Here is a 15,935-nt window from a genome sequence, read left to right on the forward strand (position 1 = left end):
TACGCCCTTGATGTCACACGATACACGTGCAAAATTAAAATAAAGAGTACTATACATACAGTCTATGAAAGGTCAGTTTGGTTACACCTCAAAAATAAAAAAACATGGGGCAGTTGTAAAAGATGTCCTTGATTTTTTTTTATTTGCACGAAAGGACTGTAACATCTTAGTCAAATCGAGTCCCTCCAAGTATTGCAAACAAACAAAGTTCAATAATTATAAAATGAGTGCTACTTTTTGGGAGAACGAAGATAGAATGAACAGAGTCACGGTTGTTAGCAAATGTTTCACCAATAATCACCAGCGACCAGCAAATGTTTGGACTGTTCAGAGAGATTTGTGCCTCACACAACTTGTGATTCTGCAGAAGTGCCAATATTTTTGGTCTTCACAGTATGGCGAGAAAGCTGCAGATTCAAACACTTCAAAATATGGCGAGCACTATGAAATATATAAAACACGGCTATCAGAGACCATCGTCCGGTTTGAAAGAAAACACTAAGAGTCACGGTCACGAACAACAGAGCCAAAGATCACTATCTAGACAGGGAAATACTGTTGGTAGTTACACGCTACGGGACAAAGCCACGAGGACGATGGGAAGTGTCCTTAATCGAGGTCCATACTCAGTGGCGCTTTTTGGGGAAAGGCAACGGATGTCATTGCTTGAATTAACAATCGTAGAAAAGTAAGCACTAATATAAAAACAATGAATGATATGAAAAGCAGTTAGAAAAGAGACAATCCTCAGCTAAACCTATTAAAGAGACTGGTGAGAAAGGCCACAAGGTTGACAGAGCGATAACATGAGAAAACTCCTACGGTCAGAAGCAGAAACAAGGCCGTCCAACAAATTTAAATATATATGCAAATCTTACACACTTATTACAGTTTCTCCTCATTCACACCTCTTTCACTCAGTAATGGTTTGTTTTTCTTCATTAAAATAAATAATAGACTGTCTCTTCAGAGTTTTGGGAGAGCATTTCCTGCGTTTTTGAGATACAGTGAGAAAACCACAAGCAACATCAGTATTTTTTGCCTCACTTGGAAACAGAAACGCTCTCCGAGAGCCGAAGGACTCGGGATTCATTTGGACTCTAGTTCTCTGCAGCAAGTACCCTGTGCTTAAAGCGTACCCTGTAAACTGAAGAATTAAAAAAGCCACCATTTACAAAACAATTACACTTTACACAGTATTAGTTTTCACATAAATACAATTAGAGGTAAAAATGTTCCCTTGAAAGTAAAGCAACTGTCATCTTTGATGACAACCGACACTCAGCTTTTGAGTAGATTTGAATTAAATTATACTTTTTATTTTGCTACAGTTCTGTAATAATGCCATGCTGATTGTGGCTTAAATAAGAAAAAGAGTCGTAATCAAAAGAGCCACGAGTGTTCGGCTACACGAGAACATTCGTGGTTCTAAAAAGGAAAGAAAAGACGAGGAAGTGAGCCAATCTTTCAAGAACAAACATCAATTCAATGCAACAACAAAAGCAGTGAGATGAGCAGAGAAGTGGGTTACTGTCTGTGCAAAGAATCCAGCTTCATGAAGCGACTTCTGCGTGGAGAATACATTCAGAACCTTCATTCCTGCACTTCACTACGCACAAGCAGGTGCAGGAGGGAAAAAAAGAAATGAAATCACTCGTTAACAACTTTGACCGACTGCTGTCTGTGTAGAAACAGAATTCTAGGGAACATCAATGTTCACCTAAACATTGTAATCTTTTGTGAATGTGCGACTCTTTGCAGACTGAAAGGTTGAAAATGAGCAGCTGAGCGAGCTGCTGAGAGCTCAAGAGCCTGGGCCTCCTCGGGAAGATGACCTCACGCATCCAGGAGCAGCCCCCCCAGACTCCTCCGGGACCAGATTCACTTCCAAAGTGATCGGGGGGCTTGACTTTGAACGGGCATCAGTCCCTCAGGGCGTTGATGTGGGCGCAGATCTTGAGGGCGGGGCCCAGCTTGATGTTCATGGTGGACATTAGGTGCTCCTCCTTCAGCAGCAGCAGGGCCTGTCCGTCAATCTCCTGCGACAGGAACTGGGAGGCGAGCTCCTCGCAGCCTGCGGACAGGAGGACGATAATGAAGAGAGTGGAGGGGGAGGGGGGGGTGGGGGGTGGATAAAAAAAAGAAAGAAAGAAAATATTCAAACCTTGTAACGAGGAAATGAACCGCGTCACCTCCTCCACCCCCCAGTGGGCGGGGCCGGAGGGCGGGCAGCTGGGTACGGAGCTCTCGGTCGGGAGCGGTGGGGGGGGCGGGCGGCAGGAGGCGGAGGAGGCGGAGGACAGGGACACGGGGTCGTCTTCGTCCTCCTCCCCGCTGGACTCCTCGTCCGAGTGGCTGGACTCGGAGCGGCACTGTGAGGGAGGGAGGGAGGGAGGGCCGAGGAGCCGGTGATCAGTCACTGAGAGGCGCTCCCTGCTGGGTTCACCTCGCACTAAGTGGGTCAAAGGTACGTGCTTGTAAAAAACAAAAGATGATGATGTCACCTTGTCCGGGAAGGCTCTCCCTGCAATCTTGGCACTGGCTATTTCGGAGCTGGTCCTGCGGGGGACCCTCCGCCGGGCGATGCCGGCCTCCTCGTCCGAGTTGGAGAGCTGAGCCTCGCCTTGATCGCGCCGCACCGAGAAGTGCTGCCGGAAGCTGACGTTGTACCTGGGGAACCAATACATACTGCATCGTGGACAAAGAGTGATGAATACGCTACTGACAAGACGAGCAACACATTGTCTGTCCCATTGCACCGTACGATGAAGAGGAGGAGGAGGAGTGATCTGTTCAAAGCACATTGTTTGTATAGCAACACATACGATCTAATATGGAAATCACCAATATAGAAATCTATATGCACATATACACACACAGAAAACCACACACAGCTGAAGCCACCCGAGAATCAGTTTTTAAACTTTCGTTGAAGTACCTCTTGGCACAAGACATGGAGCAGAACCTCTTGGTGCCTCTGAACTGGCTGGCGGGAGCAAAGCTTTTGCAGTACTCACACTTCAGCACTGAGGGGGGGGGGGGGGGGAAGAAGAGCAGTGCGGTCAACACTTCCAGCTTTTATTGTGTGAAATGTTAAGGTAAATATGCAAAGGAGGCAACAAGGGGCAAAAAAAACCAAACATCGAAATGTGTATTTAGTTTGAAAAGTAGAAAATATGCTTGAAAACATTAAACGTTTTCACCCTGAAGGCCTCGAGTAGCAGAACAGGGTCACGTGACGGTAAACATGGCGTCTGGTGGTTTAAGGCTCGTCAGTTACCTGCTGCCGTGGTAACCGTGTTCGATTGGTCCCGCCCCTCGTTGGCTAACTCCTCACCGGGCGAGTCCTTCGTCGAGCCACACGCCTGTCAATCAAACAGCATCGAACGGAGAGAAGGCCAATGGGGGAGGGGGGGGGGGGTCAGTCGACAACTCGATTGATCGATAATGAGAATAATCAGATAATTGCGGGGCACTCACAGGGAAAGGCTCAGCCCCCTCCTGGATGACGAAGCCCTCTATGAGGTGCGTCAGGACGTTCGGTTTCACCACAGCTTGAGGCGGGGGGGCTCTCTCCCCCTGGCAGACCCCACGGGACGGGGGCAGCACGGGGGAGGAAGAGGAGGGGACTGGAGGAGGAACACTAGAGCCTGGTGGAGGAGGGGGGAGAGGGGGGGGCAGATATATATTACTCTATACCCCTGTTTATGAGCGTGGGGAGTTTCAGGTGTCTGCGCTGCTACCTGCGTCGCTGGGATTGGTCGGCCGTGCTGAGGCGTGATTTCTGATTGGATGGAGCCGTGGAGGGGAGGGGCCTTCTTCGTCATTGGCTGACGGAGGATCGCATTTTCTTTTTAGGGAGCCCGTCAACTGCTTCTCCTGAAAAACAATAAATAAAGAAACCGTTAAAATTATTTATATATATATATGTAATTTGTTTCACAATTACAATAAAAAAGATAATTTACTTAATCCCAAATTAATTAAGAAACTGTTACTGTTATTCCAATTCCAGAAGCTATTTGAGAGTGTAAGTGGTTCCATTTCCCTTCTACCACCCGCCTGCCCCCCTCCCCCCCAACGACCTACACGGGACACTGACCTGTGATGTCTGACTTCTGGAGGAGTCTCCGTTGACAGTCACAGCTCCTCTCTGCTCCTCCGTCACTAGGGGGAGGGAGAGGGAGGAGCGAGGCGTCAAGGAAGGAGGGGTGGAGACCGCGGGGGCCTGGGAGGAGGGGGGGCCTGAAGCCAAGGGTCCATTGTCACCCGGCCCGGAGCTCTGATTGGTCTGCGGATGCACCTGCGAGACCTGAGCCTCCTGTGGCGACTGAAGCGTCTTTAGCCCCGCCCCTTGGCCCACGACCCCGCCCTCCCTAGAGGTCACGGTCGCCAACATGGTGAGCAGGCTGGACGAGCCGTCCCGGGAGCAGCAGCTGCCGCGGGCCAGAGCCACCGCCTTGCTGTTTCCCAGCATGCTCTGCCTGGCGCCCACGATCTGCACCGGGATGTGCGGCGTCGGAGGTGGCGGCGGGGCGGCGCTGCTGACGGGCGGCGGGGCGGGCAGGATGGGGGGCGGGTTCCTAGAGGGCAGCTGGAGGGGAAGCCGGAGCCCCTGCAGAGTTTTGGGTTGGATGGGGACGGGTCCGTTGCCGTGGCCCGATTTCTCGGCCCCCGGCGACGTCTTCTGCAGGGGCTGCACCACCAGCGTCTGAGCGCCGACCGCCGGTTTGATGGTCGCCGTACCGACGGGGTACCCGTGGGCCTGGGAGGCCGCGCCGGAGGTCAGGAGCAGGGCGCGCGCCGCCGTGGGTGCCGTGGCTCCCGAGGTGAGGGTCCGGGTACCGTGAAGCAGGAGCTCGGAGAGGGGGATGGAGGAGGTGGAGGAGGTGGCGGTGGAGGAGGAGGACGGCTGGGCTTTGAGGTTGGTGGGCTGAGGGTACGTGGGGATTTTGATGTGGGGCGGTTGGTGCTGTGGATGGTTTGGCTTGTTGGGGGTGTTGGAGCTCGAGTGGACCATGGAGTAGGCTGCGGAGAAGAGCGGAGGACAAACCTGCATCACATGAACACCACCTTGACATCAAGCCTCGGCGCGGCGGGGAAACGGCTGCCTACCCGAGTTGCTCCTCTCTGGAGCTTCAGTCTTCACGCCGACGCCTTTGAGAGCGGACGCACCTCGCACGGCCAGATTCTGCACCTGCAGACCAACGGGGAGTGGATTTTAAAAAAGTGGAACCGCAAACACAACAAAGTTCTCCCCAAAGTCAGCCGGGCACTAATTCCAAGCACCTGGTCGTTGTCCGACTGGCCGCTGGAGGAGGAAGTCGGCGTCACTTCCTGTTTAGCCTGCGGCTGCTGGGCGACGGTTGCCACGGAAGCAGGCGGCGTGCTGCCGGGCATGAAGATAAGCTGCGAGGAGATGGGGGTCCTCAGAGAGCGGTTGACCTGCGGGACGACGTCACACACACCGAGCCACTGGTGAGCTTCTAGGCGCTAGTGTCAGGAGCTAGTTAACGTTAGCGGTTAGCACGGCCCTGCTGAGCTAACGGCTAACGCTAACGGAGCATCAAGCTCTGTTCGATAAAACTAGTCGCCAGATGAAGTGGTGACATACGATGACTGAAGGCGCTCCGTGACTCACCCTCAGGTACATTTGTCCCTGTCCCCCCGCTGTCCCACTCAGCAGCACCGATTGGCTGATGGTGGACGGGTTGCCCACAGGGCGGCTGTTGGTGGTAGATCCAGATGTTACACTGGCCTGACAAATAAAAAAAGTAGTTAATGTGAAGATTATTTCTTCAACTCGACCGCTGATGATGATATTTTGGTTCATATTGTACATTTTCCTGCTAGTTTTTCCTCATTTTTATATAAATAACAAATAAAAAATGATACATTTCTCTTCTGCATTCTTACAAATGGTGCACGTGGTCATATAGAGCTGTGCCTGCGTTCTACCGCCACCCTACGGTTTCTCTCAGCTAGTGAGCGGCCATGTTGGTGCACGGCTACGTACAGGCGCGGCGCCGGTGGTCTGAGCGGAGCCGGCGCTGGAGGCGCTCGACTGGCGACTGGCAGCCAGGGAGGCCTGAGAGGAAGCGGGAGAAGAGCTTCGGCTTTCAACAAAGTAGGACGTTCTGGCTGACGCCATGTTGACCAGGGTCAAACAGCACAAATCTTCTCTCATCTTTATAATTCGTAGAACATACAGCCGGAATAAGAAGTGCGTTTCCATTTTAATTTGCCCTGCGATTCCCGTTAATGGATCAAGCGTCTTAAATCCTTTTGTCTTCTTTCTTTTGACATTCTGACTCTAAAAATCACCTGTGAACCTCTTCTCTTGATATTGCGCGCACACACACACACACACACACACACACACACACACACACCAGTACCTGCTGCACGGCTGCCAGGTTCTGGAACTGCGCGTTGCTGATCTGCTGCTGCAGCATCAGCTGATGGAAGTACTGCGCCGCATTGGGCTGCCGCTGTAACGCCTGCAGCGCCTGGGCGGAGGAGGAGAGGACACGCGTGAACCATAGCGCAGAGAGGAAGGAGCTTTCACCACACAGAGTGTGATGGAAGCACACAACAAGAGGAAGATGTGGAGGGGAGAAGAGGAGCAGAAGAAGAAGAAGAAGTGCTTTGGAATAAGAGGGAGGGAGCAGAGCACAACGCCTCCTGCCAGCTGTGTGATGTACGAGCGGAGGCTCGTGCTCTGATAGGTGGAGAGATGAAAGCGCGGCGGGCTGCAGGAGAGCGAGCGCGGGTGACAAAGACAGATGGTCGCACACAAGCATGAGAAAATTACACAGAGCCTCAGTAGAAACCGGCTGGGTGTCTATCTGTGAATCCTGAGACATCACACAGGCAGGTCCTCGTCATCTCAGCTTTAATCCAACATGTGCAGGCTTCCGTTACAAAAAGGGCTATTTAAATAAAGTTTATTGTCTCAATCAGGATTATTATTATTTCCACTAGGGGAGAAAAACAAAAAATCCGTCAGTGAGCTTAGGTCCCTTTGCCATTTAGTAGATCTACAAGCTGTAAATATTTACAAGAAAGAAGAAAAAAACACCTTTTAGGGGATTTGATACATTTTTTTTTTTTTAATAATTCTAATATGTGTATTCAAGAGAGAAGAAATTTGTGGAAAAACTTGCGTTCCCAAAAAAACAATGTTTGATTCAACCGATGCTCAAAGAAACAATAACCTGGCAGAGATGAGATGGAAAAAATGAATTTTTAAGTCTGTAAACTGCCAACACAGAGACACGCACACACAGACACACACACACACACACAGACACACACACACCTACCTGCACCGCCTGTCTTTCGTACAGAGACATGGAATTCATCGGAGAGGGGCGGGAGCTCGTTCCGGATGCCGCGCTACCATTGGCTGAGGCCCCCTGCTGGTTCTGCTCTCCATCCGTCTCCATGGCTGCTGAGGAGACAGAGGAGCCATCAGACACACACACACACACACAGATGAAAAGGCGTCCGTCACTCGTCTGGACGAGCGGGTTCCTCCCAGCGACAGAGATGCTTTCAGGCCGACTCCAGATGTTCTCCTCTGACACCGCGATCATCTGTTGACGTGTAAACGGCTTCCCGCATCACATCACATTCGGGGTGTCACGACCCGCCGTTCTGTTGTCCAGAGTTGGAGGAGACCCCCCAACTCTGGACGGTGAACTTAGTCAATTTTGCAACTATTTTGCAGCCTGTTTTTAAATTTAAAAAAAATGTCAATGAAGATGTGTTATGTAAGTAATTGCACTGATCAGTGTCAAAAATCAACAAATCATTCCCCTTAAATATATTTGTCTATTTTGCCATGAGCACTGACCTAAAAATGACCTTTTCATATTAGCTCTGCTCTCTATTATGTCCGTAAACACAAAACACGCTCATTCAAATTCATCCTGTAATGTTCATAGTTGGTTCCTTTAACATCTGGATTTATTACGGGCCTCTCGGGTGCAACATCTGCAGCATCTTCATTACCGCGACACGTCACACGCTCACATGCACACGCGCGCGCCTACACGCACGCACCGCTGGCTCCACATCAGCCTCCACAACGCAAACAGAGAGAAGCGGCTGCACGCAGCAGCTGAGGACCGGACACGGTGTGTTAGCTAGCCTTGTTACCCCCCCCCCGGTTAGCATCCCGTTAGCATCCCGTTAACCTGCCGCCGCTGTCCGGTCTCGTTACCGGGGGGCGGGGTCTCGGGTACGTGCTTACCGTGCCCGGTCCCGGTCCTCTCCGCCTGCACCGGGTGCCCGCTGCTGGCCGTCCGCAGGCGGCTGGTCGGTGTCCGGAGCTCCGTGCGCGAGCTCCGTGCGCGACGCCCCTTTTCTTCCGCAGCGCTTCCTCCGCTTTGCATAAATCTGCAGCTGATGGTGCTGGAGGGGAACGCCTCCTTCTTCGCTTTTTTTCCCCTCCTCCTCTTTTTCTTCTTCGTCTTCTTCTTCTTCTGTTCTTCTTCTTCTTCGTCTTTTTGTAGGTGTTCTGCCTTTTCCGGCGCGATGGCATGACGTAACAGGAGCGACCAGAGGGGGGTCCATTCGGGTTCCAGACCGGAAATGAGCCTGTCTGCATAATATGTGCATTTGCACATTTATGTACTTTAATCAATGTAGTTTGGTAATTAACGGGACCCCATCTACACTGATCTACAACAATCTGAATCACAAGGCAACGCATACATTATCCAGTATTTAATAATTTAACTCATACGTTTTATTCGTTAATAGTTCGTTAATTACTTAGTTTACTTAGTCTGTACAGTTTTGTTGTTAAGTCTTTATGTTCAACTGTTTAATTGTGTGAGGGTTCATGCGCATATTTCACATCTCAGCATTATATCAGACTTTATTTTTTCTTTCTTAAGGAGAAAAATATGAATGGTTTTAGTCCCATAATGAATAAAATAAAATCCTAGAATGAGAAAAAAAAATACTTTGATGTACACATTCACACCATGTGGCATAATAAATATATTTTATTGAACAACATTACATCCAGTCTTTATACAACACATCACAGGTGACACAGACACAGTGCTTGAATATTCACACTGAAGCCATCATGTGAGTCACGGTGGATCATCCTCATCTCCGTTTGTGTCTCTTTGCAAGTCGCTTTGGATAAAAGCCTCGGCTAAATGACTGAGATCACACGACAGTCTGTTAAAGCGTGAGCTGCAGAGAGGTACGAACAGCAGACGTTCACAGTACTCGACACCCAAATATTTATGTACACAACCTGGAACACACTGATCGGGACCAAACAAACAACAACAACAACAACAAAACAACAATCGTGCTGACAGTCCGAATGCAAAGTTTGCACGTGTGTTGCAGATTGAATCAGACGTGGTCTGAAGCGAAAAGGCAGAGCCATGTGTCAGAGATGAAGGTGAAGCAGTCGAGTTGTGAGCCTGTAACGATGAGGTTCACTCTTTGGCTCTAAAAACTGTTAAAAGAACGACAACAAGGCCGATTAAAAACAAGACAAAAGCAAAGCGATCTTGTGATTAGGCAGACAGATAAAACACGAGAGAAGCAAAAACAGCAAAAGGACAAATAACACACGCACACACACGTATGACCGGGCAGGTCAACACATAAATACTCTTTTCTTTTATATATTTATATATATATGTATATATACGTATATATCTCTGTGTGCATAAAGTAGATGTCTATGGTCTGGATCCGGGTCCAGGTGTCACCTACATTTGTGATTGGTAGAATTTGGTTTATCTTTGAGTGACAGGTTGTTCAGAGACCACCTCAGTGTCGTCTCTTGTGATTATTTGTCTGTTCTGACGTCAGTGGACATCAGACCCGCCTGTTAGTGGGCAGTGTTTGCTTTATTTAGACAAATCCATTATTTGTTGTGTCACCACACTGATGCCTCTTCTCAAACTGTCAGTGGCAGATCGGATCGAGTGAATACTTTTAATATCTTCCATAAACGTAAAAAAATAAACACGTTGTCAAAGTGCAGCATGAATCACGGGTGTTAGCTAAAGCAACTCTAGAGGACACCTACTTTGTGTTAATTACAAACGCGGCACGAATAGAGCAACAACATGGCCGACCGACGTAGAGCCGACAAATAAAACCAGCCTCGATACAACTCATTCATGTGAGCATTTAATTATGTAAAAAATAATGACCTCAGCTCAAAATAAGCAGGTTAGTCGGACTTAAAAATATCTCAAAACGATGGGAAACGCTGTTTTTGACTCAATAGTTTGACTCAATACCTTAAAATGTTCCCATTGAATCGGAAAACACTGAAAAATGTTGACAATATTTGGACTAAATATTTCCACATTGGCACGTGTAATTATTATATGTTGCTGATGTCGTAAAAAGCTACTTTCAGTGCCACTGAGGCATCAAATGTCACGTCAGCATTCTGAAAAACACGGAACAAAACAACAATCTGACCCCAAAAGGATTTTTCTTTTCATATTCGTGACTAGAAGGCAGAATTATCCTTCCCACCAAAGATCAAAACTTGAATCTGTTTGTTCAAAAATGCTTCAGACGACTGAATTCCCTTCATTCAAGGTCTCATTATCTAATATCATCACATCGAGGTTGGTCGCCATTTCTCCCTGCTGGATTATTTATTCTAATCTAAGGACAGGAATCATTAAACTTCCATTAACGAGTTATTTATTAGACTATTAGCTCCGCCCCTTTAGTTTCCTCCTCTCGCTATTGGCTCCTTTAAGCTGCAGCACGTTTAATACGTCTCCTATTCTATTCACAGCAGGTATACGCTGCATCTCAGGTAGATACTTTTGGCTGCTACATTGCTGGTTGTGGCTCTAAAGCTCAATTAGAAGATCCTCAGCAGCAGAAGCTCAACACGGGTTTCTTAATTAGCTCTAGTGAGTTATATCATTATATACTTTACACAAAAATCTATCTCTAAGGACATAAATACATAAATAATCTATTAGTTGACAAAATAAAATGTATATTGCACGTCACCCTCCTGTTATCTTACCTGCCGTTGTTCCCTCAATACAGTAAAGCAATAACCGACGAATTCTCTGTTAAACTTCAATTGAAGAAAAAGAATAAATGTAAAAGTTTAGAGACTCATTCAATTCAATGAGAAAGTGTGTCCAAACTTTTGACTGGTATGATATAACATAACACAATCAAGTAAGGGGCGGGGTAAGCGATTAAAGATTAATCAACTTGAGGTGAACTTACAACCCCCCCCCCCCCTTTGGCCTTTGCCAAAACGCTCATAGTCAACATCTGGAGGCGGGGCAAACATCTGTAACACCCCTCTTACACTTCCAAAATAACACATCTAGGATAAACGGATAATTCAACACCACTAAAGGAAACCAAGGTACATCGCACTAGAAACAGGGAGGCGCCGTCTGGACCCCACAAACAGGGACGACAGGGTGAGCGTCACGTGACCCACACGCCTGGAACAGAGGCCGCTCGCCTCTACATCTGACCCCCCCCCCCCCCACCCCACCCGCTGGCACCGGTCGCCCCGTGACGTTTTTCTAGGTCTGTAAGTGTCGCCCTGAATAGACACGGCTGCCTGGAAGAAGGCCTCGGCCTTTTGAATGAGGGTTAGGAGGTCAAATCTGTGGCGTTGCACGTGAGGGACCATCGAAAAGAAGGAAGAGCCACGAGACGCCTGCCGCCAAAGCAGAAAGCGTGACCTTTTGGAGGTCAAAGCTGAGAATGCTGTCGTTCCCCTTAGTTCTATTATAAAATGATACCGTTTGTATTAAAATCTCGGTGATTCTTCCTTCTTTTAAAACCCCGCCTCCACCCGTTAAAACCCGTCCTACAGCTGCGCTACGCTCTCCGGCGTCGCCGATCCAGCTTTATCCTGAAGAGGCGTGCTTTCGGAGGCGGGGGCCGGCGCCGCGGCCTCCACCAGCGGCACCTTCTCCTTCACCGGGGAGGCCGGCAGCGTCGTAGCGGCGCTGGCGCTGGCGGGGGGGTCCTCGACGGACGAGCAGGTGGGAGGCGGGTTGCCGCCGAAGCTTTGGGCGATCTCGTCGAAGGTCTTGCCCCTCGTCTCTGGGACTTTGATGTAGGTGAAGATGAAGAAGAGGACGAGGGAGGTCGCAAAGATGAGGAAGACCCAAGGCCCGCACCACTCCTGAAGTGGGGAGGGGGGGGGGGGGAGAACATTCTCAGTTCTACCCATCCATCCATCTTTCATCTATCTATCGATGTTTAGTATAAGAGGAAAGATACTCTGATGACGTAATAAAGATCGATGGACAAAACAACCAAAACCTTCATAACAAAAGGAGACACGGAGAGCCAAAGCAGCACATACCACTAATTTGGGGAAGCTCATCCCAACCAGGAAGTTGGCCGTCCAGTTGCAGCAGCCGGCCACGGCCATGGCGGCGGGGCGGGGCCCCTGAGAGAAGAGCTCGGCCACAATGAACCACGGGATGGGACCGGGGCCCATCTCAAACATGGCCACAAACAGCATGACGGCCACGATGGCCATGTAGCTCATGACGGGGATGTCCTTCTGCTCAGTGGTGGGAGGGGGGGGGGGGTCGAGGCAGAGGATGACATCAGACAACAAGAAAACATTTATCCCTCCAAAGGGACAAATTCAGTTCCTGGTGCACGATATTTGATTTAACATGAATTTCATTTGTAATTACCTAAAAGAAAAGAAAAAACAATCTAAAAAGGCTCTAAAATCCATCAAATCATTAAACTGTTGCACCTGTAGCTGCACCCTGAAGTACAAAACTACGTCACGATCAAGCTCATTCGGGCTGACATTATACGAGGTTCTCGTCAAAGAACGATGAGGAGGAGCAGGACTCACCAGCAGGAGGGCGATGGTCATGAGCACCGCGCTGACCGCCATCCCGCCCAATCCCACCAGGTGCAGAGTCCTTCGCCCCGCCTTCTCCACCAGGAAAAGCTGGAGGACGGAGGACAAAGACGGCGATGAAGACAACGAAAGACAAACCCGGCGGGGGGGGGGGGGGGGGGGGGGGGGAGTGGGGGGTGGAGAAAGACCACAACGCCGCCGTCACTCACGGAAACCACGGTGAAGACGGTGTTGACGATGCCGGCTCCGATGGTGGCGTAGATGGGCTGTTTCACTCCGGCCGACTCAAAGATGCCGGTGGAGTAGTAGAAGACCTGAAGAACACAACGTCTCATAGCTGAAATCAAATAAGCACGTTTTACACTATTCACCGCCTCCAGCTTTCACATGCCCTGATGGTGTTCAAGTCAAGTTGAAACTGATATTAATTACATTTTTATGTAATTAATATCAGTTATAGTGAAAGATGGAAATACTCAGGTACAAGTGCATCAAAAATACAGCATTTCTAGGTGAGATTAAAGCTTTAACTGCGATACGTGATGTGATGATTTATTATGCGTATTTGAATGAACCAGAGGAAACAACAGATGTTGACAGAGTGTATGAATGTGTGTGTGTGTGTGTGTGTGTGTGTGTGTGTGTGTGTGTGTGTGTCCGGACTCACAGCGTTGATCCCTGACAGCTGCTGGGAGAGCTGCAGCATCACGGCGATGAGCAGAGGCTGGCGGTACAGCGGCGAGCGGAAGAGCTCGGCGATGGTCACCTTCTTCTCCATGGCCATCTTGGCGCTCTCCTCCTTCATCTCCTGCATGTCCTTACCGACGTCCTCGCTGCCGCGCAGGCGCACCAGCACTGAGCACAGAACGCCAACACCGTGTCAGCGGTTCCACGAGGGGCGGATGAACAGCGCCACCCGGTCACAGCGGCCGGGTGTACCCCCCCCTCCCCAACAGGGCTGCAGCGCCATGAGCAGATGCCAAAACCTTCTGCCTGTTCAAGGGCTCTCTGAAGCTGCAACATGACCACTCACCTATGCAATACTGTCATACAATCGGTAGAATATGTAGTATGAGAAGTATTTGACATAGAAACAGCAGTATCGTCAGTAGAATAAGTATTTGAAGTAGAAGCAGCAGTATCATCAGTAGAATAAGAAGTATTTGAAATAAAAACAGCATTATCATCAGTAGAATAAGAAGTATTTGAAGTAGAAGCAGCAGTATCATCAGTAGAATAAGAAGTATTTGAAGTAGAAGCAGCAGTATCGTCAGTAGAATAAGAAGTATTTGAAATAAAAACAGCATTATCATCAGTAGAATAAGAAGTATTTGACATAGAAACAGCAGTATCGTCAGTAGAATAAGAAGTATTTAAAGTAGAAGCAGCAGTATCGTCAGTAGAATAAGAAGTATTTAAAATAAAAACAGCATTATCATCAGTAGAATAAGAAGTATTTGAAGTAGAAGCAGCAGTATCATCAGTAGAATAAGAAGTATTTGAAGTAGAAGCAGCAGTATCGTCAGTAGAATAAGAAGTATTTGAAGTAGAAGCAGCAGTATCGTTAGTAGAACAAGTGTTGATAATAATAATACATTTAAATTGTACACAGAAGCGGAAGTGTTGTCACAGTACCTTTGCGGGCCTGCTCCTCCTGTTTCAGGTTGATGAGCAGGAAGCGGGGGCTCTCCGGACAGAAGGGCAGCAGGATGCACTGCAGCACAGCCGGGGCCACGGTGAGGGCCAGCAGGAGGGGCCACAGCTTGGCCGAACCCAGCAGACCCTCCAGACCAAAGATCTAAACACCACAACAGAGCTGAACAACCCGTCCGAAGCTACCCGGACCACACGCTGAGGCGTCGGATGGAGGAGGGGGTTCCTGCCCACCTGAGCGATCAGGATGCCCACCACCACACCGAGCTGGTGGAGGGTGCCGAAGGCCCCCCGGAGGGGCGTGGGTGACACCTCGCCCACATACATGGGGGTCAGGCCGGTGAAGAGGCCGCAGAACAAGCCGATGACCAGGCGCCCGGCGATCACCATCTCATAGGAGGAGCAGATGGTGGAGAAGCCCATGAGGAGGCCGCCGATCACCGCCAGGCAGTTCACCAGGAACATGGAGCGACGGCTGAGGGGGGGCGGGGCAAAGGGGAGGGGGGGGGGGGTGTAAGGGGGTGGGTAGTTTTGGGGAGAGACGCAAAATGAATCTTTTGGTTTCTTGGATACATTTTTGAGTCCCTGGGACAACATTAGGTCAAAAGGAAAAGTCAACGGTAAAAGGGCTGTTTAGGGTAAAGAGGTTAATGGTTGGCTTCTTGTACCAGAAACCAATGGACTGTCTTTGTTGAATATTTCCCATGATGCTTTATGTGGGGGAGCAGCTGTGAGGTTTGTGGATAGATCGATAGAATTGACGACTTTATTGATTAACTGAGGGATTAACCTTTGTGTGTGTTTGGGCTGATTGACCTGAGTGGACGTGAAGGTCAGCTGCTTTCCCGTCGAATTAGATTGTCCACACATATAGTCCAGTTTTATAGGGCAAACATACAGTATGTGTGTGTGTGTGTGTGTGTGTGTGTGTATAAAGATAAAGGATATCAGGCACTCTGTCTCTTATTTGTTGTTTTCCGTCAACTGTAATACTTACATTTTACTAGCGTCATGTATTTAAAAGAATGTAGAAACATGGCGGCTGGCTGTGTAAGAGGATATAAATAAAGGATTATCTTATTGTATCTAATAAATGTCTTCTTCTAAAGCAATGAAACCCCCACAACGCTAAGAAAAACATGCTTACTAACATCAAATTCCATTTCCGCCAATACACCTGAACGCTACACACTTCAGGTATGGAGCAAGAATGAGGCTATTAGCTTAGCTTAGGGATGAATGGCTATCATCATTCTAGAAACACTGAATCAGCCTGAGGCCTGTTTTCAGTCTTATGCTAAGCTAAGCTACTTGTAAAGAAGCTTATTTTCTTTGCAAGTCCAATTTCCAGTTTTACAGAAGAAAGACCAAAAGGATTGTGTTTTAGTGAAAAGAGTCA

The 15,935-nt window shown here is 48.8% G+C and overlaps 3 protein-coding genes across 5 annotated transcripts in view; all 3 read right to left on the reverse strand.

The window, feature by feature from the left end:
• LOC119218998 (glyceraldehyde-3-phosphate dehydrogenase-like) overlaps positions 1-6,634 on the reverse strand; it is a 63,162-nt gene extending 56,528 nt beyond the window's left edge. The window contains exon 1 of the mRNA XM_037473842.2: positions 6,613-6,634. The gene's annotated coding sequence lies outside the window, so the exon portion shown is untranslated. The remainder of the gene's footprint in view (positions 1-6,612) is intronic.
• LOC119218934 (polyhomeotic-like protein 1) lies at positions 457-8,581 on the reverse strand. Of its 3 annotated transcripts, none has more exons than XM_037473732.2 (15): positions 8,258-8,581; positions 7,326-7,453; positions 6,399-6,509; positions 6,017-6,088; positions 5,642-5,758; positions 5,290-5,445; positions 5,116-5,197; positions 4,103-5,028; positions 3,744-3,879; positions 3,481-3,650; positions 3,281-3,365; positions 2,939-3,026; positions 2,505-2,670; positions 2,165-2,372; positions 457-2,074 (listed from the first exon to the last, which is right to left on the reverse strand). In XM_037473732.2, the coding sequence occupies exons 1-15, from the start codon at positions 8,397-8,399 to the stop codon at positions 1,923-1,925; spliced, it is 2,739 nt and encodes a 912-aa protein (XP_037329629.2). In that variant the 5' UTR covers positions 8,400-8,581; the 3' UTR covers positions 457-1,922. The 3 variants fall into 3 exon arrangements, with proteins under 3 accessions (XP_037329629.2, XP_037329630.2, XP_037329631.2); XM_037473733.2 differs by having other exon boundaries at positions 7,326-7,450; positions 8,258-8,580; XM_037473734.2 differs by lacking the exon at positions 6,017-6,088 and having other exon boundaries at positions 8,258-8,580.
• Positions 8,582-11,529: 2,948 nt separating this feature from the next.
• The window catches only part of LOC119218961 (solute carrier family 2, facilitated glucose transporter member 1), a 10,086-nt gene continuing 5,680 nt past the window's right edge, over positions 11,530-15,935 (reverse strand). The window contains exons 5-11 of the mRNA XM_037473778.2: positions 14,771-15,011; positions 14,519-14,681; positions 13,551-13,738; positions 13,093-13,197; positions 12,875-12,973; positions 12,362-12,565; positions 11,530-12,178 (exon numbers count right to left, since the gene is read on the reverse strand). Of these exons, the coding sequence (XP_037329675.2) occupies positions 11,858-12,178; positions 12,362-12,565; positions 12,875-12,973; positions 13,093-13,197; positions 13,551-13,738; positions 14,519-14,681; positions 14,771-15,011 (1,321 nt within the window). The 3' untranslated portion in view covers positions 11,530-11,857. The remainder of the gene's footprint in view (positions 12,179-12,361; positions 12,566-12,874; positions 12,974-13,092; positions 13,198-13,550; positions 13,739-14,518; positions 14,682-14,770; positions 15,012-15,935) is intronic.

Source organism: Pungitius pungitius, chromosome 17 (genome assembly GCF_949316345.1).
Source record: "Pungitius pungitius chromosome 17, fPunPun2.1, whole genome shotgun sequence".
NCBI lineage: Eukaryota > Metazoa > Chordata > Actinopteri > Perciformes > Gasterosteidae > Pungitius > Pungitius pungitius.